The sequence below is a fragment of the Rhinichthys klamathensis genome, unplaced genomic scaffold, assembly GCF_029890125.1.
Source record: "Rhinichthys klamathensis goyatoka isolate OS25496 unplaced genomic scaffold, OSU_Roscu_1.1 h1tg000131l_1, whole genome shotgun sequence".
NCBI lineage: Eukaryota > Metazoa > Chordata > Actinopteri > Cypriniformes > Leuciscidae > Rhinichthys > Rhinichthys klamathensis.
Window position 1 is genome coordinate 1,221,400 of NW_026606666.1, and position 24,763 is coordinate 1,246,162.

Below are 24,763 nucleotides of genomic sequence, written 5' to 3' on the forward strand. Positions count from 1 at the left end.
CATAAATCGGCAGGGAGGAGTGCGTTCTCAGACGCTTCACATGGTAGCGAAGAAACTGATTATGTGGAGCAACAGGACCTTCCTGTCTTTACGCGCGACGCATGTCCCGGGGATAATGAACAGGGGAGCGGATCTATTGTCCAGAGGGAATCCCCTGTACGGGGAGTGGCGACTCCACCCCCAGGTGATCCTCATGTTGTGGCAGAGATTCGGCCAGGCTGCCGTAGATCTCTACGCATCGCGTGAAGACGCACAATGTCCCCTGTTCTTCTCTCTGGTCGGCGACGATGCACCATTGGGTGTGGATGCGCTAGCCCACGAGTGGCCAGACGTGTTACTGTACGCGTTCCCTCCGTTAAGCTTGATCGAGCCGACACTACGGAGGGTTCGGGAGCGCGGACATGTGTTAATTCTGATCGCGCCGTACTGGCCGGGGAGACTGTGGGTTGCGGAGATTGCGCAACTGCTCTACGACCAGCCTTGGCAGTTACCAACACGCAGGGATCTCCTCTCACAAGCACGGGGAGAAATATTCCATCCCTCCCCTCAGAAGTTAGCTCTCTGGGCCTGGCCCGTGAGAGGTTGAATCTGTGTGCAGCCGGATTACCTCCAAGGGTTATTGAGACGATTCAGAACGCGAGGGCGGCCTCGACTCGTTCTTTATATAACCTAAAATGGAGAGTCTTTGAGGAATGGTGTGCAGATAAGAACATTGTCCCGTTCTTGTGCTCTGTTTCAGATGTGCTGTGTTTTCTTCAAAACCTCCTGGATAAGGGCAGAGCTTTTTCCACGGTGAAGGTTTATCTGTCCGCCATATCGGCATGTCATGTTGGCATCGATTCGGCTACCATGGGTCAACACCCTCTAGTCTGTCGTTTTATGAAAGGTGCACGTAGGTTACACCCAGTATCAAAGACGCTGGTCCCGCCATGGGATTTGTCTGTGGTCCTGAGCGCGCTCTCAAAAGCCCCGTTCGAGCCCATTGATAGCATTGCCTTAAAGCTGCTCGCTTTAAAAACGGCTCTGTTACTTGCTCTTACAACAGCAAAAAGAGTGAGTGAACTACAGGCGTTATCAGTTCACCCTTCATGTATGAAGTTCGCTCCGGGTGGTCAAAGAGCTTATTTCAAAACTAACCCGGCGTTCGTGCCCAAAGTATATGATCACGCGGATACCGTAAGAGCAGTGGATTTGCCAGCTTTTCATCCTCCTCCTTTTTCTTCTCCAGAAGAGGAGAGGTTACACTGTTTATGTCCGGTTCGCACGCTGTACAGTTATGTACAGAGAACCCACTCATTGCGTAAGAGCAACCAGCTATTTGTCTCATGGGCTGACTCTTACAAGGGAAAACCTATTTCCCGTCAACGCCTTTCTCATTGGGTGGTGGAGGCTATTGGTTTATGTTACAGAAGCATGAATATAGAGCCACCAGTAGGGCTAAGAGCGCATTCTACTAGGGGGATGGCTACATCCTGGGCTCTATTCAAGGGTATTTCTATTCAAGAAATTTGCGCGGCGGCCAGCTGGTCCTCTCCGCACACATTTATCCGTTTTTATAGACTGGATGTTACGGAACCCTCTCTGGCACACTCAGTTCTGGGAGTAAGTAGTCAGGAGGAGGTTTAGATGGTTTCAATAAGGGGGCACCTGTCCCCATATCATTCTGTTTTTCTTCCGTCTGGGATCATGATTCAGTATTATTATATCCCCTCTTCTTCAGTCTGCTTCGTCAGCATATCGCCAATACGGGAGTTGTCTATATCCCATAGTGAGATACCGAACGAATGTTAGAAAGAGAACGATAGGTTACTGACGTAACCCCGGTTCTCTGATAACATGAAGTGAGGTATCTCACAACATTGCCCTCCTTGCCTTTTCGCACGGAGAAGAGATATGCGGAGAATGACGAAACGGCAGGTAGCTGCGTTTTTATACAGGGAGCCGGGACTCCCTGATCGCTGCAGCGATTGGTCTGCCATAGTTGGCAGACGTGGTGTAATTGGTGCTTCCGCGATCGGACACGCCCAGAGGCGTTCCCATAGTGAGATACCTCACTTCATGTTATCAGAGAACCGGGGTTACGTCAGTAACCTATCGTTACAAACCACTGCCATTATAAAGCTCGGAAACGTCAGGAACACAACTCCAAATGTGTATGTCTGAAAGAAGAAAGTTATATACACCTAGGATGGCTTGATGGGCTAATTTTCCTTTTAAAGTGAACTACACCTTTAAGCAAAAAAATTGTAATTGTGAGCCTCGTAACTTACCTGCACAGTGGTTTGAGCTCAATGAGAAATCACTGAAGAAATCACCCAATCGCAAAGCGGACTGGCTCCGTCTCCATAGCAACGGATGCTGAGGATCATGAGTCAAGCTGGCGTCCACTAATTAATTAAATTAAATATTTTTTAATTCATATCCAAAACTAATCCCCCGTTCTCACAATCGAAGGAGAAACGATGCAAACTGATGGTCATAACGGTCGATAAGGCTCATGGGTACTAGTATTTAGGCTACTTAGATTTGACACCAAACCGATGGAAAAACAGTATTTCTCAAAGAAGAAACAGCAACATTTAGAAGTGATGGCCGTGGCACAACTCTGCAGTCTCATTAATTAATGGGGAGAATATATTTACTATATTTTGACTGGAAGGAACCACTGATGATGGTTTACAATGGTGAATATCCTACAGAATATAAAGCAATAGCAGAGGCTAATGAAATATACAGCTATTGGACTCAACGAGTCATGGAATTGCTTATCAAACAAAATTCACATTAAGACGCCAAATCCAAAATGCTACAAAGCAGCAAAACACCTTTAATGATGTGAACATGAATTTCAAACAAATAGTAAAAACAAATTCATGTTAAATTAGAACTTTAAAAGCTTTTTGTTGATTTGACAGTGAAAATGAAAATAGTCAAACAGATATTTTGCTTATAAAAAAAATTGACTCAAAACCACAGAAGGTTTGCAAAACTATTTTATTTACAAGTCAAAATGGCTCAAAAGCGGCCACAGTTTATGCTCATGCAAACCGTGGACAATTTACTGTAGTGCGACGACGTGGTGTGAGGAGCCGACAGGCAACTGTATCCCTCCTCTGCATAGAAGACAATGTACAGGAGATCTCATGGAGTTTATTACACATCAGAAGGTGACGGATCCTCACTGCCTGGTGTCTACAACCAGACACAAATGATGCGTGATGTGAACGTGTGGCGTTCTAGAACTGCTTGCCAATCTGTGTGTTGGCACTACATCATTATAAGGCTTTAAGCTCTATGATACAAGGCAAGATGACAGCAGCCTCAGAGATCTGCATTACATGCTATCAAACATGACTAACCAAGTGTCCTTCACTTAAAGCTGAAGCATGACAAAAAGAAACAAGCATTCTCATGAACGAAACGGGGTGCAGATCAACCACATTATTAGAGATTACTTTCAATTCATTATTGATTCAAGCAATTAACTCCGCAAATAATGGAAAAGTTCACTCTGAAATGAAAATTCTGATATCATTTACTCACCTTTCTGTCATTCTAACACCACATGACTTTCTCTGAAGCCACATGATAAGTTGTAATAGAAAAAAAGCTGTAACATTTTACAATAAGGTTCCATTTGCTCACATTAGTTAACTACATTAGTTAAACATGAACTAACGATAAAAAAATAGCATTTCGTAAACTTGAACCAACAATGAACAGTTGTATTTTTATTAACTAACTTTAAGATCCATAAATACTAGAACAAATGTATTCAATTATTAACTAATGTTATCTAATGGGACCTTATGTAAAGCGTTACCCAAAAAAAGCTTTCAAATCTCATTCATGCATATTTAGACTTAGCTTGATGTTTGTTCGATGTTTGTTTTATTTACGGTGCTTTTGCGTTAGCGCCAAATGCTAACGGTTGCTGCATTTCTCATGAATGATTGCAATACGTCATTTGAAGGTTTTGAGTTATTGTACAGTTTCAAGATACAAGTGGTGAGGAATATTTTTTTGAAATTCCTAGAGCTCTACAGCCCAGACCTTCTTTGATTGAAAAAGAGCAGCTTGGACATTCCACTAAACATCTTCCTTTTGCATTCGCCAGAGGAAATAAAGTCATACGAGTTGAGTGAATAATGACAGAATTTTCATTTTTTGGTGACCTATAGTCCTCTAAGCCAGAGGTCTTCAAACCTAATCAAGCTCTTCAGGATAACTTGAAAAACACATTGGGGTGAAATTCAGTTGTGCTGAAGCAGGTTAGATACACACTTTGCAGGACAGTGGGTCCCCGGGAACAGGGTTGAAGACCTTTGCTCTAAGCAGTGGGTAATACAGGAATGGTTAGAATTAAATGCAGAACATCTTCTAAAATGCTGTTTGCCCTCACTCACTAGCAAATATGTACACTTTCAACTACATACTACGACACATTTAAAATATCAGAGGGCCTTTTGAGAACTTTGAGAACCGCCTTTGGAGCCACGACCCAACCCATCTCACAGTGCGGCATTACAGCCCTGTAACATCTGCAACTCTTGAATATTCAGTGTATTTTCAGATAAGACAGGAAACGAAAGAGGACGAGGGCAGGAATGCAGGATCGGAGATAAATGTGGATGAAGAGACAGGAAGAGGGAGTGTGGAGTGAAGGACCGCAGCAGGTATCAGCCTGCCAGTTTGCTGGCCACCAGAGAGGGTTTCCTCTGCGGCAGGTCCTGAGGGGTGGGGATGTGGTCTCCGGTGATCTCGGCCTTCTCTGTCTGTGCCACTGGAAGCTGCTTGTTCTTGGTCTTGGCCTTCGCCATGTTGTAGTCGCCCGAGTCAAAGTATTTCGGCTGGGAGAGAAAGCAGTCGAGGAGAATTTGTTTGCACGAGTGAATTATGGCACAGGAAATGTTTTATTTATTTTCCAAATCACTTTGAAAGATGTTACACTGGAAATACACAAACATATTCATGCCACTGAATAGGAATGAAACAATGTTTAACAAAAACTAGACTGCCAAATAGAAAATTATCTGAACACATTTTAATGTCATGAGCAACACGGTGGGTGTCACTTTGCTCCCAATAAAGGCCTATCAGAGGCGTTTGTCTATAATATCGGTCAAAAGTTCAGATTTAAGATTTTGACATTTTTTTAAAGATGTTTCTTGTGCTCAACAAGGCCATTTCAAATAACTGTTTCTATTTGAATATATTATAAAATATAATAATTTATAACTTTTTTTATCATTATTCCAGTCTTCAGTGTTACATGATCCCTCAGAAATCATTCTAATATGCTGATTTGGTGGTCAAAAAACAGTTCTTATTATTATCAATGTTGAAAACAAGGTTTTGCTGCTTAATATTATAATATTATATACACTACCATTCGAAACGTTTTTTGTTGTTCTTTTTACATAATTTTATTCAGCAAGAACATTAAATTGATCAAAAGTGAGTAAAGACCATTATAAAGTTACAAAAGATGTCTATTTCAAATAAATGCTGTTCTTTTGAACTTTCTATTCATCAAAGAATCCTAAAAAACATTTGATCACATTTTCCACAAAAAAAAAAAAAATTAAGCGGCACATTTTTTTCAAATTTGGTAATAAAAAAACACTATAAATAATTGAGCACCAATAATAACAACTGATAAAAAAATGTAGCCCCAAATCAGCATTAGAATGATTTCTGAATGATTGCGAGACACTGAAGACTGGAGTAATGCTGCAAAATCAACTTCGTCAGCACAGGAATAAATTATATTCCCATTTTTACTATATATAGATCCATTAAATGCAGCCTTGTTGAGATAAAACACTTCTTATCAAAACATAAAAAAAACAAAAACAAATTCATAATCATCCAAACTTTTGACTGGTAGAGTATGTCCATGACCGAGTTTACTTTTCTCCTATCCGTAACACAGTTCCCATGCTATCTGTAGTTCATGACTCAGTCACATGATGCTGTGATGTTCCACTACTGTCAGTGTAAAACCACCAAAGACCTGTGATCTGCATCTCTTCTTATAACCCAGTGGTCTAAAAACAAAATAAAGTGGTTTTCATCCCACCAGCAGGAGTAGAAAGAAAGAATATGAATGAATCTCACCCCCTTCTGCAGTCTTTTTCTGAGCAGATCGGATCCTCCAGGTTTATTACCCAGGTGAGGGTATTTGGCCTTCAGTTTGGCTTCCTCCATTTTTTCTAGACAGATCTTATTCTCCTCATCCTGAGAGAAAACACACACATAACTCACATATTTAAATGCGATACATTTAGGCCATACTGGAACCATTTAAAAATATATCAAGGACTCGCATAGGGAAGTTTTTCTAAACAAAATTCTGAAATAATAAATCATAGATGGATCATGCCCGAGATCTTATTATAAGGAGATATCAAGCTCAACGAAAGTGTAGCTAACGGTCTAAATGAATCGCATTATAGTCTTGACGTTACAGAATTGAGTTGTGCGACAGTCTATAGGTGAGTTCGACTTAATGCAGCTCCGCGCAGACCGATCGGTGCCTGACAAATGCAAAGCATTCTGGTTAGCAAATGTCTCTGGACTTGTTTGTTTCTGTTTGCAATAGCCCTACTGTTCTGTAACATGGTATGGTATAGCCGTGCTGGGCAATGCTGGGAAAATGGCGCTACCCTCTCGTTCACTGATCCACTCCCTGCTATTTGCTCACATGCTCTGATAATAATAGCTTTGTAGAGCTATACTTTATTTTGATATTTGGTTAAAATCAATCTGTTAAATCTCATTCTGTTGCATAGAACTGAATGATGAATAATATATTGATATCTTAATATTAATATATTGATACTTAGGCTAATATTTTAATATAGGCCTTTCTGTCAAATCTTATCTTTGTTACTTTAAATAAAAGTGTGTTTTTTATTGTATTGACTTAGCCTGGCTAACGTCAGACCCAAGTCTCATTGACCTTGGGTCTGGGAACCACGTTCATTTTCTCGTATTTGAGGCGTGGTTTACGAATGCCCAGAGCCGTTTATTGGGTGCTAAGAATGTCTATCAAATGCGCCTGTACGTAGCTCATAGCCAATCGTTTCAATTATACCAGATGACGCATGTAGAGCGACAGAAATTAGACGAGGAAGAAGACGATGGCCGTTTCTCAATATGCGTTCTTGGCTGCGTTCCAGTCCAAAATTGTCATGCCCTTCACTCGCTAACTTCCCTCCGTCTCGTTCACTCGGATGTACGTCATTGCTTACGTTGCATGAGTGCCCACTACTGGCGGAAACTGCAATGGGCTGAACTGGAACGTCCTAAGCCCTTGATCACTTAGAATCAGCCATAAAGTTGATTTATTATTTAATTTTTTTTTAAATGTTTAATGCAGCATCCAAATGTATATAGGTGTGTTTGGGTTGTTTTAAATTAAAAAAATATATAATTAATATATCAGAGTTGGTTGTGGTGGTGGTGATTAGACGAGATCTGCGGTGACGTCACAATTGTGTTGCATTGTGGTATATGGAGCTGCCTGAAGTGTACATATGAAGTAGACTCGCTCCCTCGGCCAAAATCGAGGGAACAAGTGTCTGTCCATATAAACTTCCCTCGTCCACTTCACGAAGTGGAACGCACTTCAAAATGGCGGCAGGGATTCCCCCGAGGGTAAGTGCTTAGGGAAGTTCGCAAGTGCGTGTCTAAAAGTGGACTGGAACGCAGCCCTTGTCATGTTCTTGTGGACTTGTGAAACGTCAGTCACTGCCCAAGTACTGTTCCAATTGACCTATGGCTAAGCACGCCCCCAAATGCGATGAGCCAATCAGTGCACAATACATAGCTAACCCAATACACTCGGACATTCTCTGCTTCCACGTCCATTGAAATGCATTGCAGTTAGTCAGTTTTCATCCGTTGTTATATGTTTTTTCTTGTCATTTTAAGTTTAAAATGGTCAAACGGTGTGCATGGGGAACATGCAACTCCGACACTAGGTATCCCGAGAGGCTGGGCGACGGTGTGTATTTTTTACCCTTTCCCAAGCCACATCTCAACCGAGATAAGTGTCTGCTCTGGATTAAGTTATGCGGTAACGTTAGACCACAACACAAACTAAACGTGGATAAATTAAACAAGAATTAAACAAGGATGTCTACATCTGTTCTAAGTCAACAGTGTATTTGAACGTTATCTTTAACATCTCTAACGTAACATTAGCTTAAAACGTTAACGTTAGCTTCTAGCTGCGTTGTATATCATGTCACTTAGCTTCATTAACGTATCTGTAAATAACCGAGATAACAAATGTTAGCAATGTTGTGCTGAATGATTCATGTAAATAATGCAGTGCATGAACAATGCTGATCCTCTATCTTGTTGTCTGAGATGGTGATGGCATTGAGATGCGGTTTACACTGTGACCTGTACATTTTTGCCTGGAGCTGAAGCTTTTCATCGACCTTCTCAACAATAAAATTATTAATATAACCCTCAAATGCATAGTTAATGCCCTTTTGGTGACTTCGAGTCGATATATAATCTTTCTGTCTCCAAAAATCATCAATTGCCTCCTGTGAAATGTCTCCTACTGTGACAGCTGCCATAGCGCCCGTCACCGAATGTTGACTGTTTGTCCGAGTGAGTGGAGGGGGTGTGCCATAGGTCAATTCAAAGTTCACATCTAGACAAGTCCAGTTCAAATCCCCGGATGTGTTCTTGATCCGCCCCGTTTACCGAGGATGCATCGAGAGGTGACTTGTCCGGACTTGAGACAGCCAGGTATCCCAGAATGCATCTCGCACCAACCACCAAGCGTCAATAGCAGAGGAAAAACCCCGCGTAATATCAAAATACTACTGTTATTGTGTCATGAAATGTAATTTTAAGAGTGTTTCAGGCGAGAATGTGGTTGTTTAAAGCTCAAATCTGTGGTTTATTTATAAAGATAGCGCCTATTTGAAAAATGTATCTGACGTTTTCGAAGTTGTGACATCCAGGCGTTCACCGCGGGTGTTCAACGCTCATCAACCCCGACTGGAACAGCTTTTCCTCGGCTAGTGCTTCTGACGTTTGCCGCTGGCTCTGATGTCTCTAGTCAAGTGGATAAACATGACGTATAATTCGTCTTGTGTATAAGTCGATCTTTGGTCTCATTAAACTGTTGTTTGTTCCATGGCAAAAAATCGTTTTGGCTGAGGGCAAAGTGAAGTTTCATAACTTTATATATTTAGGCTATTTAACTTTAACTTTGTAGCCTATTAGAGAGCTTACTTATGTTTGAATTGTTTGCCTTATTTATCCATTGTAGATATTATTGATCATTAAAACTGACATTTAACAAAAAGAGACAGGGTTGTGTAATTTTATTTTATATACTTTAATATATATATATATACACACTCTCACCTAAAGGATTATTAGGAACACCCGTTCAATTTCTCATTAATGCAATTATCTAATCAACCAATCACATGGCAGTTGCTTCAATGCATTTAGGGGTGTGGTCCTGGTCAAGACAATCTCCTGAACTCCAAACTGAATGTCAGAATGGGAAAGAAAGGTGATTTAAGCAATTTTGAGCGTGGCATGGTTGTTGGTGCCAGACGGGCCGGTCTGAATATTTCACAATCTGCTCAGTTACTGGGATTTTCACGCACAACCATTTCTAGGGTTTACAAAGAATGGTGTGAAAAGGGAAAAACATCCAGTATGCGGCAGTGCTGTGGTCAGAGGAGAATGGGCCGACTGATTCAAGCTGATAGAAGAGCAACTTTGACTGAAATAACCACTCGTTACAACCGAGGTATGCAGCAAAGCATTTGTGAAGCCACAACACACAACCTTGAGGCGGATGGGCTACAACAGCAGAAGACCCCACCGGGTACCACTCATCTCCACTACAAATAGGAAAAAGAGGCTACAATTTGCAAGAGCTCACCAAAATTGGACAGTTGAAGACTGGAAAAATGTTGCCTGGTCTGATGAGTCTCGATTTCTGTTGAGACATTCAGATGGTAGAGTCAGAATAGGCTTTATGCACAGCTGCACTACTTCCTGAACTTCAGCCAGCTCCTTGTTTCCTGTCTGACATTATTGGACAAACTGATTAATCCAGGTGTGCCTCACCAGTAACAAATACCAGACACACCTGGGTTAATCAGTTTGTCCAATAATGTCAGACAGGAAACAAGGAGCTGGCTGAAGTTCAGGAAGTAGTGCAGCTGGGCATAAAGCCTATTTGGCGTAAACCGAATGAGAACATGGATCCATCATGCCTTGTTACCACTGTGCAGGCTGCTGGTGGTGGTGTAATGGTGTGGGGGATGTTTTCTTGGCACACTTTAGGCCCCTTAGTGCCAATTGGGCATCGTTTAAATTCCACGGCCTACCTGAGCATTGTTTCTGACCATGTCCATCCCTTTATGGCCACCATGTACCCATCCTCTGATGGCTACTTCCAGCAGGATAATGCACCATGTCACAAAGCTTGAATCATTTCAAATTGGTTTCTTGAACATGACAATGAGTTCACTGTACTAAAATGGCCCCCACAGTCACCAGATCTCAACCCAATAGAGCATCTTTGGGATGTGGTGGAACGGGAGCTTCGTGCCCTGGATGTGCATCCCACAAATCTCCATCAACTGCAAGATGCTATCCTATCAATATGGGCCAACATTTCTAAAGAATGCTTTCAGCACCTTGTTGAATCAATGCCAAATAGAATTAAGGCAGTTCTGAAGGCGAAAGGGGGTCAAACACAGTATTAGTATGGTGTTCCTAATAATCCTTTAGGTGAGTGTATATATATATATATATATATAATTATTTTAACATTCTCTTCACTATATGTACAATAAAATAAAATGACACAAACCTGTCTCTGATTGTTAAATGTCAATAAAAATCAATGTTTCATATTTTTAAAATGAAAACAAAAAGTTCATGTTCATGTTGTTATAAATATATGCAGTGAAGATAATGTACGCTTTGCCTGAACCACATGGCCAATAGGCTACTAGGTTTAAGATTTTTAAATGAAAAGAGGCAGAGTGGTGTTTTATAACATATTTCGCTTTATTGTTGACGAAAAGAGGCAGAGTTGTAGCATATTTCATTTTATTGTTGCCTAAAATACACATAAAGAGATAACCGGAGTGGCCAGAGCGTGCTGAGTGACGCGATCAAGAACGCACTGTTCCATTTGCAGAATAACTGGACCCGCGTCCTCTCGTCCTCGGGAGTTCGTTCTCCTGAGTCGAACTTGGCAAGTCCGAACTACCATGGACGCAAGTCCGAAGTTTGTGTACTTGGTTTTGAGAAACGGTCTATGGGTCCGAGATTTAATGGCCAAATTTGCCCAGTGGCCTCTGTCCATCATGGCCTCCTAATAATCCCCATATATATATATACACTGATTGGCTTCATCACTCTGTCTCCTCTCCACCAGTAAGCTGGTGTGTGGTGAGCGTTCTGGCGCACTATGGCTGCCGTCGCATCATCCAAGTGGATGCTGCACATTGGTGGTGGTTGAGGAGATTCCCCCTTCCATGTGAAGCGCTTTGAGTGCCTAGAAAAGCGCTATATAAATGTAATGAATTATTATTATTATTATTTATGTGTATCTAACGGCTGTTTCACACCGCATGCGTGAGCAGCGCGTATTTTTTTCAGCGTGCATGTTAATCAATGAGTGCATTCACACCGGGAGCAGGAGCAGCGCGTGAGCGTCGAGCAGGAGCGGGGGTTTCGGCGTCGAATCTGTTTTTGCTGCACGCTCAATTAAAGTGAAAGCACACTTTTGATGAACAAAAATAAATATTTCACACAAAAGATGCCCAAAATGCACAGAATAAGCATGTCTAGTGAGTTTTAACAGGAACTTGAGTAGGCAAATAAAAGAAAATAAAGACTATTTATAGAAGATTTAGGCTACCCGGTAAAAACTTGTTTTTAATTATTCAGTTTGGGTGAAAGTCGTGTATTATATATAAAAAAAAACCTAAAGTAAATAGCCAGAAAATATTATATATAAACGTTCTTTTAGTTTATGTAACACACAGACAGCTACATAGGCTAGCACAACCCAAATCAAACCGAGTGTGTGGTTTATTTGTGTTTTGTTTTTTATCCGCAGAGTTGCAGTCTTGTAAACATATCGAAAGTATGACCGAAACTAATAGATTGGAGCCACTTTCTGGGTTGTTTTGTTGTTTAACATTTATATGCGAATGTTGTACACCTCCCCATCACAAACTTTCAAGACTATCAATGTTATAAATGACCAACTTCTAAAAACAAATGTATAGTTGTCTTTGTAAAGAATTGCTCGCTTATACATGTAGCTTTGGAGCCGCTGCTGTGACACTGTACAAACGTTTCCAGTGTGAATACTCTCGTGCGTCTGCAGCTGCAGTGACGATGTAAGTTAGTTACGCTGACGCGCTGCTCAAGTGCCGCTCACGCTTGCGGTGTGAAACGGCCGTATGGCTGCATCGAAAGGTAACTTCGCGTCTGCTGCCATGTTGGATCCATAGGTATAAACAAACTGCTTCGGTGTGTCGCATAGACGTCGTCATCGTCTTGCTGCTCCCTCCCCGTTCTGTGATTGGTTCCCTAGATGACGCGAAAATTTGGTCCATGGTATCCAGACTACCTAGCAGCGTGAATAAAATTGCGCTGCGGCAAGGCAGTATGGGGAAACCCAGGCTAGTATTGACTTGTATTTTAACTTAAACTTGCAACATTTTAAAATAAGAAATTAATTATTTTTTAAAAAAAGAGTCCTTTTCGGTTTCCTGAATTTTTGGTTTCGGGCCCAAAATTTGTATTTCTGTGCATCGCATCCCTAACAAATAATTTTTATTGATAAATAAAATTTCTGTGATAAAGCACGCAAACACCTCGCGAGCGCCACTATGAGAAGCGAAAAGTGTTTGACTTCACGTCTTGTTTTCAACTTTTTATCTTATAAAACAGCATTTTTCCGACACAAACTCCAAAACAAATGTTTAATGCCAAAGATGTTGAAGATTAGCCGATTAGCTCTCGATTAATTAAAGGATTAGTTCATTTCAGAATGAAAATTTCCTGATAATTTACTAGGGATGAGTCGCGATCTTCGAATAGTCGAACTGCGTTCGAAATTCGATCATAAAATTGCTTATTCGAATATCGTTATATTTTCGCGCAATTCCAATGTGACATAATTGACGGCGCGCCTACTGTCCTAGATCGCGCAGCAGGGTATTTTCCTGTCGGCAACACAAGGTGCCACTAACATGAATGAAACCCCCTCCTGCGCGATCTAGGATACCAGTGTTTTATACAGTGTAAACAAACAACAGAAGAAGAGCATTGTCGTGACCGTTAACTCTGCGCCCAACAGAGGTGGGTAGTAGACTAACCTTGTAGTAACCGTCTATGGTAGTAACAAAGTAGGCTACATTTACTTCACTACGTTGGGCGACGTTCCTCTCGTTACTTTATTTTAATGCAATACATGTTGTTAAATGCGTAGTTTATTCCAAGCGCGCTGTGTCTTTTTTATGGGCATGAGCGATGCTCCATTCACAAATGAATCACTCTTTTGAGTCGATTCTGTTTAAAGACTTCATCAAACAAGTTGGCAGATCTGTCTAAATCGGTTCGCGAATCAGTTTGAATGATCTGTTCAGTTTCCTCACGCACTGAATCGTCTGAAGCGCTTTCAATTCACACTCGACACGGAGTCGTAGCAGGAAGATTTAAAAACATCAAGAGCGTTGGATGAAGTGGACGTGGACCTACAGTACAGTCTAGTGAAAGCAAATCTGCAAATGCATCATATTTTTGCCAGCGATGAAGATCTAGTTGAACATCTTCGTATGATGTCTGTGAATGAATGATTCCACAGGACGATATTCTAGTTCATTTCATTCAGGTAATACATTTTACAACAAAACAGATTATTACTCGACGATAGCACTACAAGTATGATGACATTATCCGTTTTTTGGACATATACATTCATTTATAGGCTACATTAAATAAGCTACCATTGTCCACAGTTTATGAAATGAACACCCGCCATCCCGCGGTAATGTGTGTGTGTATTGCGCAGTGGCATGACACGAATAGTTTTGAATGAAACTAATTTGTTTAAAAAGTAGGCTTTTGCAGTAACAAGGCAGGTTTGCATTAAATCATTATGAGATTTTTTTTTTTTTATCTAACGAGCATCTGGTTTGGCGATGCAAAAACTGACTGTCGTGCTTATTGTTTTTTTCTTCTATGTTACCGGTATGTTAAAAAAAAAACGACGAAAACATGTTAATTGTTCGAATAATAAACAGTTTGTTTGATGACAAATCGCTAAAGATGAAATTGGCCTCCCTTTCTGTCATTGTGAGTGTGCGTTTTTTTTTTTTGTTTTTTTTTTGAACGATAATCGACTTTTGGTCCTCGATTTTCGAATGTCATTTTTGGCAGAAATTCACATCCCTATAATTTACTCACCCCCACATCATCCAAGATGCTAATTGTCTTTCTTTCTTCAGTCGAAAAGAAATTAAGGTTTTTGAGGAAAACATTCCAGGATATTTCTCCATGTAGTGGACTTCAACGGCAACCAACGATTTGATTGTCCAAATTGCAGTTTCAATGCAGCTTCAAAGGGCTCTACATGATCCCAGCCGAGGAATAAGGCTCTTATCTAGCGAAACGATCTGTCATTTTCAAAAAAATCTACATTTATATACTTTTTAACCACAAATGCTCGTCTTGCACTAGCACTGCGATACGCCACGCATTGCGTAATCATGTTGAAAGGTCAAGGAAGCAAGTAGGCGGACGTACCTAGTGTTCAGAAAGCGAATGTGCAAAGACTAAGTCAAATGCCTTTTACAAAAAATAAAAGGTAAAATAATGATGTTGGATGATTTTGAAGATGTGTTTTTCACCCTACCCTACATTTTCTGCCTACGTCAGGTTACCGCCTGACCTTTCCATTGTGATAACGTAATGCGTGAAGTCGTGGACGTGCAAGATGAGCATTTGTGGTTAAAAAGTATATAAATTTTTTTTTTTTTTTTTAGAAAACGAACCGTTCGTTTCGCTAGATAAGAGCCTTTTTCCTCGGCTGGGATCGTGTAGAGCACTTTGAAGCTGCATTGAAACTGCAATTTGGACCTTCAAACCGTTGGACCCCATTGAAGTCCACTATATGGAGAAAAATCCTGCAATGTTTTCCTCAATCTTTAATTTCTTTTCGACTGAAGAAAGAAAGACATGAACATCTTGGATGACATGGGGGTGAGTATATTTTCAGGAAATTTAAATTCTGAAGTGAACTAATACTTTAAGTGATATGTTGATAAGTCTTTCTGCAGTACTGGTAGCACAGAGTCCCAGGTCAAACCCGAGGTCCGGGCCGCTTTCAAACGCTTCCGTGTGTATGTGTGTGAGCGTTCTGTGAAGAGTGAGAAAGGTTTCTATTCGCGATATTCACGATGTGTTTTTGCAGTTGTAGCCAATCACAGACATGTTTGTTGAGCATGTAAACACAACGGCCAATCAGAGGCATTTAAGTTAGCCACGGATAGTTTGTTCAGCCTGAGCTCTGCACATTTGTAGTATGCCTTAATTCAATTAGGACATTTAAGTACCTTTAATAAACGTGCCCTAGAAAAAAAAACATTACTGGTGTGCATCTTGAGACAAAACAATGGCACTGGCATAAGTTACTTTCAGTTAAAACAGCTCAAACATGGATTTTAGTCCGAGACTGAGCCCTGAAACATCATGAGCACAGGAATTCAAGAAATGAAAATCAGGCATTGGGCAGTGTCTCTCTATACACAAACACCACCACACACTTCTAGTGGACCATAAGTAATGACAGAGGCATTATTTTTGTACGAGTCAATACTTTATGTATTTTTTCGAAAATCCTACATCGTGCACCTGGGCTGGGGCCCTATTATGCTTTTTCGCTTTAGTTAGTGAAACTTTAGTTAGTGTGTAATGTTGCTGTTTGAGCATAGAAAAAGATCTGCAAGGTTACAAAGCTCAAAATCCACTCCAAAGGGAGATATTTTATTTAACAGGATCCACTTTTTAAGAGCTACAACGAAAGGCTCATTTGGACTACAAAGCATTTTTTCCAGATCGTATATGAAGTCATAATGTTCTTCATTTAAATAATTCCCTCACACGGAATACGTAGAAAGGTTGGCGAGGCTTGGTTGAGCGGCAGAGAAGATAAAGAGTGTTATTGCTGTTTTTCCCACCACGTAAAAACTTTGTCCTAACCACTGTTCCTGAACATTATAACCTCAACGTTTGTCTGTGCGCTGCACATTTTACGGAGAACAGAAGACCGACAGAGTAGAATGCAGGCTATACGCACAAAAGCTTCTTCTGAAAGACGTAGCCGTTCCCATTTTGTCTGTAGTGTTGTCAAAAATATCGATATTTCGATAAATATCGATACTGAAATATCTGAACGGTACCAATACTAATTTCCCGAAGTATCGATACTAGCCGAGCAGTCACTTTCACTTCTCTCCAAAGGCGCGTTGACAAACACCACACGTGACGCACTCGTCTCATTCGCTCTGGTTAAATAGCAAAAGTAAAGTGAATGGAAAGATGGCGAGGGCGGCGCCCCCGCGACCGGCTTTGGTTGATTGATAAAGAGAAGCGGGCATGTCGGAGAATAGCGCGGACACGCGTAAAAAACACACCGCGAGCGGGCATGTCGGAGTCGGAGAATAGCGTGGACACGCGCTACACACCGCGAGCGGGCATGTCGGAGAATAGCGCGGACACGCGAGCGGGCTGCGGGCACCCAACAGATTGTTTGACTATCAATAATCCCTCACATCACTCATTTTTTTTAATTATTGTATACGTGAAAACAGACTTAAGGAACAGCCTCCAGGGGTAGGCTACTATTTAGCAGCATATGCTCAGCATCAGGGGTGTTTGTTGTTTGGACAGACCTGCCCCCACTGCTAAAAAAAATCCTCAAGGAAACACTGTAACTCTTCTCATTTGAACTTTTCTGAAACATTAACCAAGATGGCCTAGTATTGTTGTTGATAAGAGTCTGTGTTGTCTCGTTTTAATTCTTAAAGTTAACATAATCTGACTGAGGAATCTTAGACAAGTAAATATTGTAACTGTGGTCAAATGTAAATTAACTGGTGCCTATTTAACTTTATTCAAAAATTATTATTTAATTCTGCAACTTTCCTTCATTAGCGATTATCATCAATTTGATTACACAGATACTAATTAGGGCCGGGACTTTAACGCGTTAAGATTAATTAATTACACACTTTAACGCGTTAATTAATTACACAAAAAAAATATTTTTAATCGCACTTATTCTTGCACCGCGGAACGTTTCTCACTGGATGAGTTTCGGCGGACCGATTATACTGGCGCACCAACTAGCGTTCATGACGAAGAAGCTGACGAGATCGCTTTGGTTGGCCGGTGGCTGGGAAATGTTGTTACAAAAAACGAACGGATGGACGCGTCGACAAGAGCATGGTTGTTTGCAAGCTATGCAACAAGGAATTCGCTATTGCTATTAGTGTAGTGTAGCAATATGCTATTTTGTTGCAATATGCTATTGCTACACTTAATGGCTATTATGGCTATTAGTGTAGTGCTATTAGTGTAGTAATATGCTATTTTGTTGCAATATGCTATTGCTACACTTAATGGCAAAAATTGCACTGGTCTGCTGGACTTGGTTGAACAAAAATAAACAATATTTTGTTGCTTAAGCTTATGTATGCAGTCATTATTCAATGGTATACTAAAAATCCATGTGAAAAAAATTACTTCTCACAGTTCTCAGGTCAAATATTTATGCGATTAAAATGCGATTAATTTCGATTAATTAATTACAAAGCCTCTAATTAATTAGATTAATTTTTTTAATCGAGTCCCGGCCCTAATACTAATTAAACTAAACATAGACAATGGCATCTCTGAATTCAATAATGAAATGCCTTTAACTGAAAATTGAATGTTTAATCTTATTATTATACATTACTGACTCTCTATCCTCCAATTTGATACTGTTAAGTGCTTTTTTGTTACAGTATATGTTGATCTTTGATAACAGTAGGTAATAAAAATACATCATGTTAGCTCTGGTCCAATTAAAAAATATAAAAATATAGAACTCAGGACATTTTAGTTCATGTAAAATATACCTCATTGTCATGTTCTAGACTTGTTATATTTAGCTTTAAATTAAAAAAATACCCCCTTAATATTGTGGCAGTTTTTTCTCCGTGGTATCGAAAATGGTATCGAATATCGATATTTTTCAAGGTATCGTATCGAAGTTTAAATTCTAGTATCGTGACAACACTACTGTAGAGGATAACATTATACAAGCAAAAAAACAAACATACCACTGAAAAAATACCACTGAAACATCCTGTGAAATCCGTGCTTGCAAAGTACGTACATTAAATCCGCTCTGCAAGATCCTCTTGTTTGTTAACATAATCAGAGTCTGAATCGGGATCGAATTGGTTTGAAATTGACGCCATACTTAATATTTACATCCGAGTAGTGCTGCCACTAACGACTAATCTTTCGACTAATTTTTCGATTAGTCGACTAATCTAAACGACTAATTAAAAAAAAATCAAGTGTTTATTTCGTTGTGTCCATTTTATTTTGAGCTCAACTGAAGGGCCAAAACATAAAATGTCACCTGTTCAAAAACATTAGGCCTATGTATTAACAATCTAAGCATTAAGTATCTGCATTTCCATTAGGCTATACCATATTAGTCAGAGTCCTAATCTAATCCTCTAATAACAAACATGTATGTATTACTTAAATTAGCTCTTTGTTCTGCCTTAAAAAATGTACAGTAAGCTAATAATGATTAATTTATGTACATTTCTGAAAAGCATAACTGATAACATCACTCTGAATAGTAAAGTAGATGCAATGCATTTTCTGTGAAAAGCGCTATACAAATAAATTGGAATTGAATTGAAAGAGTCTGGACTAGCCCACTATGAGTCGCGCTGAAAGCAGGCAGGCACGCAGTTATGTAGCTCGCGTTTACACTTGCGTGCATGGCGGGCCCGTGCCGCGGTTCGCGTGAATGTGAAAGCAACATGGACTCGGGAGCGCTTGTTCAGGAAGTTAAGTAACCTGCCCATGCGTTTTAGCTGATTATGATGCATTTAGTTAAATAAAACACATGTAAGGGATGATAGTGTTGATGATTTACCTTGGATACGTGAGAGTTGAGTCTGCAGTGTATTCGCGCATTGCGCGTGCAATCAGGGCAACACATTTGGAAATCCACTGTCTCCTCAAAAGAGTCCATTTGAAAAACACAATATATTGACCCGCGTTCTGTTTTCTATCATGCGCCGTGCACGTTTGCGATGACATAAGATGCACGCAAACTCAACAGGGTTTGATAGAATTGAGTGTGAAACCAGACCAACGCTGCGGGCGGCGCCGGGAACAATCGTGCTCGCGCTCGGACTCGGACCGCAGCAAACGAGCCCACTGTGAAAGCTCCGTCACCTGCCTCCGCAATTTTTCATATCAAAGCAGTGAAGGCGGGCGGGAACGTGAAGGAAAATGATAGCAGATAAACCAGCAGGGCGCGCACGGCGCACAGACTGGTGTGTGGAGGTGAATTACAGTGAGCCGTTTGTGACGGGAGACCAAAAATAAATAGCGGTCAATATAGTAAAACGACACGTCGACTAAAAAAATTGCCGTCGACTAATTTGCATGGTCGATTACGTCGACTAAATCGACTAATCGCGGCAGCACTACATCCGAGTAGAGCTCACGGTTATGAAGGGACGGGACATTTCCCGAATACGCGCTAATTGGTGCCAATCACAACACACTGGGCCAGCTAACCAATCACAATACATTTCGTATTTCGGAAGGAGGGGCTTCAGCGAAAACGACGCGTTCGAGACCGACTTGGGAGAGAGATGTAATAATGTAAAATATGTGAAAAATAATGTGTTTTTTGAACAATCAAGTAGGGGTGTGCCATATCATACCGTCCACGATAACACCGGTATACATTTTTTACATGAAAAAAAGTCAAATCGCGATATCAATGATTGATTTACATTTACATTCCCTAGCATGCACAACAACAAGACGTTCTATCTGAGAGTAAGAGCAGCATGTCAGCGATTTAGTCACACAATCAGCTTGCGAGTAACAAGTTGTACTGAAAACAGTAATGGATCCAGGCACTAGCTCTAAAAGTGACAGCAGCCATGTGTGTCTGTCATTAATATTGTCGCCAAAAACAACAAAAGATAGGCCTACCTTTAATTGTAAGAAATCAGAATTAATAGCCTATGTATTTAATTTAGTCAGGACTCAGGATTAAAATACTGTCAGTGTTATTTTACATTTGATTACATTATTCAGTTTCTGTAGTATTTCCGAATACTAAGCCTGGAACACACCAAGCCGACGGTCGGCCGTCGGGCAGTTTTTGTGCGTCGGCCGACTGAGTTTCCTCTGTGTGTTCCGCACGGTTCCGTGCCGTCGGCTGAAATTGGTCCTCGACGGCTTTGTTTCGGCCGATTCGACATGTTGAATCGGCGTCGGGCCGTCGGTGAAAGAGGGAACTCTGATTGGCTATTCAGCTTAGTGAAAGAGTCATGCACGAGAATAATAGCAAAACAGCGAGCAAAGAAGTCAAAACTCTACAGATAGAAGGCTGTTCTTATGTTACGTCATCTTACCTGGGTGTTCCTTGGCGAATATTTCAATATTAACACGAGCGGAGTGGAATAAAGAAAGTGTTTAGCAGGATTGATATTTAAAACGGTAAGCACGCACTGCTTTGTTTATGGTTTGTGTATCTGCAGCCGACAGCGTCGGTTTCCCCTTTTTGAATGACGAATATAGAGAATATATCTGCAGAAATAGACAGCTGTCTCATTTACACGCAGGCGCAGAACGCGCATTCTAGCTGACAGTCGGCTGTAGTTCTCTCGGTGTGTTCAAGTGCAGCTTTTTACCCCGACGAGAGGCAACGAGAGGCGACAACACAGTCGGCTTTCATCGGCGCTAGTTCGTCGGCGTCGGCTTGGTGTGTTCCAGGCTTTAGACCTACCCAAAATCGTTTCTCTTTATTTGTATCTTTTTTTAATTTGTATACATTTTTGCTACTTTTTTCAATTTAAAGCTCCAGTCCGTAACTTTTTTAAGTTAAAAATAATCCAAAATAATTATATTAAAAAAAACTTATTCTGCCAGTGGTCAAAACTATCTGCTTGCCATAGCTAGATTCAAAACGGTTAGCTTGTAATAATGATTTTAATTCCAGTGGTACTGGTGGGTTTCCGCGGGAAATTCGAGCATGTCTTTGCGTCATGACGTCACACCCGTACACATAAAGAAGGAGTTTCGGCTAGCCAGCTATACTGCGCGTGACGAGATGTTTAGATGTATAGGCTTTTCTCGCAGCACTTTACATAATTAAACTTATGGCATCCAGAAAGATCCAAACAACAATCATCAGTGTCAACTGGAGATTCAGCAGTTATAAAACCCAAAAGACTTCGTACTTCGGATTTAAGGTGGCTAGAGAAAGAGAAAGAAACCGTCTCATGCGAACACAAGGATTTAAACATCGGCGGGGCTTTTGAAAAGTGCGTGAACTCCGTGTTTTGAAGGGGTTCAAAACGGAAGAAGAGACGGCTTTTTTCTGCTGAACAAGTAAGACATTTCAATAGTTCAATCGTGTAACAGTACGTTTTCTTAATTCACACAGTTATGGAGTTTCCTTTGTTGTGCCTTTCTCGTTTTGCTATTATGGAGAATATGAATTCTGAACTACGCAGGTAGCTGCTAACCATAAAACACATTAAATTTAACATTAGTCACGCAATGCTGATGTTGTTAACATGAACAATTTGAGAACAAAGTAGGCTATAATTTGCACGGTTGCTGTAAATCATGTTGAGCTTTTTCCCCCTTAGTTGGTCAGAACAAAAATGGATTTTACTTACTTGTTCAGAAGACATTTTCTTATGAAAATTCTTATGTTGGTCAAACTTTCAAAAAGTGAATCTGTGATTCTGTATGCCAGTATCCACACAGCGCGGTGACTGACAGCAGCACTCGCCTCAAAGCACTGTGTTCATCCGCGCTGTTTCATGCCGATTTACAACCCACATAAAGATAATAAATCCGCGAATCACTGCAGTTACAGATTTCGAACAGAGAGATGGCGACAAAGAGGAAAAGTTCCGGACTGCAGCTTTAATTAAAAGATTGAAATCAAGCTTCCTTGTGTTGTGTAAACTCTTAACAAAATTACCCAATTGTAAAAACGCAATGAGTGAGCAAACATTTAGGTGAGATAAATGTAATTTAAAAAAAAGGTCAACATTTTTTTTTCTATATTGTCATAAATATCATTATCGCAAATATTCTTGAAATATCGTGTTAGAATTTTGAGGCTATATTGCCCACCCCTACAATCAAGCATGAAAACATATTACAATACACTCCAAAAACAAAATAAAGACTTCATAAAAGGGCATAATAGGACCCCTTTAAAGATAAATTCCTCTCCTTGACCCCAAATCCACTCCATTGGCCGAGAAAGCTTTTTTTATGGGCCCAATTAGAAATTATGGAACATCCGTCGGGTATTCATTTTTAATCCTGGCGTAAACCATTTTTTTGTCCAGATGGTCCAAAACCATCTTTTACATTATATATCCCATTATATTACTTAAACTAAGAATTGTCAAATTAAACATTAATTTCCCTTTATTTGTGCTTTCAATTGACCTTTGATTAACTACTTAACCTACTAGCTTGGCATAGCACTACATGATTAAGAAAAAAAGCTCTTTTGATTAGCTAGCTAGAATAAGATATCCATATAATATGGTACGTTTTTAAACAGGCATAGAGAAGGAGGATTCTGGGGGTGATATGATCTTGCATAATCTTGGAAACCCCATCTTTTGATTGGTCGAGCAGCATTCGAAGAGTGCTTATATTTAGTCAAACTCTGACTGGTACTTTCATTGTTTATATAAGTCCACTTGATTGTACTAATGCGGTTTGAGACTGTGTGCAGCACTGAGTTAAAAGCAGAGCTAGGCCTATATCTTTTCTTGCAAATAGAAGAGGTGGTGTGTGTGATTTTGCCTGAAGCTTGTAGCGTTTCTTTTTTATTACTCAGTGAACGGTGCAGTTTCTCTCAAAATTTTTATGAAATGGCTTATTTTAGAACTGTTTTCATAGGCAGAGAATAAATATGAACTGGCTAATTTGTCAAATTCAAATTATTCAAAATTAACTTCTTTGTATGTAATTGTTAGTATCGAGCAGCTGTCATTACCGAAGGCCTCATGTCTCCAGCCAATTTATGGACATATTGATATTCAGAACAGCAGCTTGTGCGAAATTGTTTAAGTGTCATTTTTTTTAATAAATCAAGGTCTACAAAGAAAATCATATCATATGCTCAAATGTTGAAACAATTTTCAATTTCATTTTAGTTTTAGGGCAGCATAAACTGAAATTTTATTAGGAACTTTCTAGATTGTATTCATTATTTACAATGAAATGGTGCTGCTTTATTCATTGTTTGGTGGTTCAGAATTTCATCATTCTAAGGTCTAAATGTAAATCCATACGGATCTCCCTGATGTAACTTATACATCCCCAGACTGTGACAAGATGCAAGTTATAAAACGCATTTAAAGTCAATATATTGAATAGCCTACTGTTCAACAGTTAACTTAGCTTCACATGCTAACCGCTAGCTAACATCATCACAACTCAATCTAGAACAAAACAAACCAACTGCAGCATTATTATGAATAGCATCTCAACATATATATATGTATATTTATCTATCAGGTGGTTTAATACTGCTATTCATTTCAAAGATTCAATCAGAATGTTGGTGTTTAATCTTAGAAGGCCTTCATACATCAGTGGAGAGCAGCAGGCTTTAAAAAAATGTTCAAATACACTAACCAGACAAAAAATAAAGCAATCATCACATCTATCAACGATATCACAGTAGGTTTTGTGCGTAAATCGCCTTTTATTCGATGTCTCTTTGATTCTATCGGACTTAGCTATAGTCTGTAAATACTGTTACATAGCGGAAAAGCTTAAATCTGACTGACTGCAGCGGTTTGATTTCACAATCTTCAAATATACTTACTTTCTGCTCCTCCACATTCGTTTCCTCAGGCTTTGTGTCCTCCATTTACTCTGATATGATAGGTCTGTGATGTTTAAAAATCACAATCTGAGCTCCTGATCTGCGGAGTACTCTAGCCCGCTCACGAATGTACCAATCCTACAAAATTGAAGGCGGGATCATGAATATTAACGACGCAACGTGACGTTCGCAAGTTGAAGGCTTATGAATAGTAATTACGTAACGTAGCAGTTTGCTGGACGAACACACGTGATGAAATTGCACCCGAAAGCTGACAATTTGGTGTTCTCTTACGAGAGGTTCTCTCGTATTGCGTAAGCTAGCTTACGCTGCGGGAAAGATTCATCTTTGCTGAGAATTTGAAGCCAAAAAATTATTTCATAATTTGTATCCATTGACAACGCAGTTCCTCTGCGGCAGACCTTGAGCAGGCTAGCTATAGCGGCTCATTGGTTCGCTCAGAGAGAACTGCTTAAGCCTATGGGAGAGTGGGGCTGAACCCGCTGCCAATGAGAAGCGCCCGCGCGCTCATTGCGTCATGGCCCGCCAGAA

General features: G+C 40.2%; 2 protein-coding genes across 2 annotated transcripts; one reads left to right on the forward strand and one right to left on the reverse strand.

Annotated features, from left to right (window-relative positions):
• Window positions 1-255: 255 nt before the first annotated feature.
• Window positions 256-1,626, forward strand: LOC130089419 (uncharacterized). The gene has a single exon (XM_056256725.1). The coding sequence runs from the start codon at window positions 256-258 to the stop codon at window positions 1,624-1,626; it is 1,371 nt and encodes a 456-aa protein (XP_056112700.1).
• A 2,609-nt stretch (window positions 1,627-4,235) lies between these two features.
• arpp19a (cAMP-regulated phosphoprotein 19a) lies at window positions 4,236-24,359 on the reverse strand. The gene is made up of 3 exons (XM_056256719.1): window positions 24,212-24,359; window positions 6,121-6,240; window positions 4,236-4,850 (listed from the first exon to the last, which is right to left on the reverse strand). The coding sequence occupies exons 1-3, from the start codon at window positions 24,254-24,256 to the stop codon at window positions 4,680-4,682; spliced, it is 336 nt and encodes a 111-aa protein (XP_056112694.1). The 5' UTR covers window positions 24,257-24,359; the 3' UTR covers window positions 4,236-4,679.
• Between the last annotated feature and the right edge of the window lie 404 nt (window positions 24,360-24,763).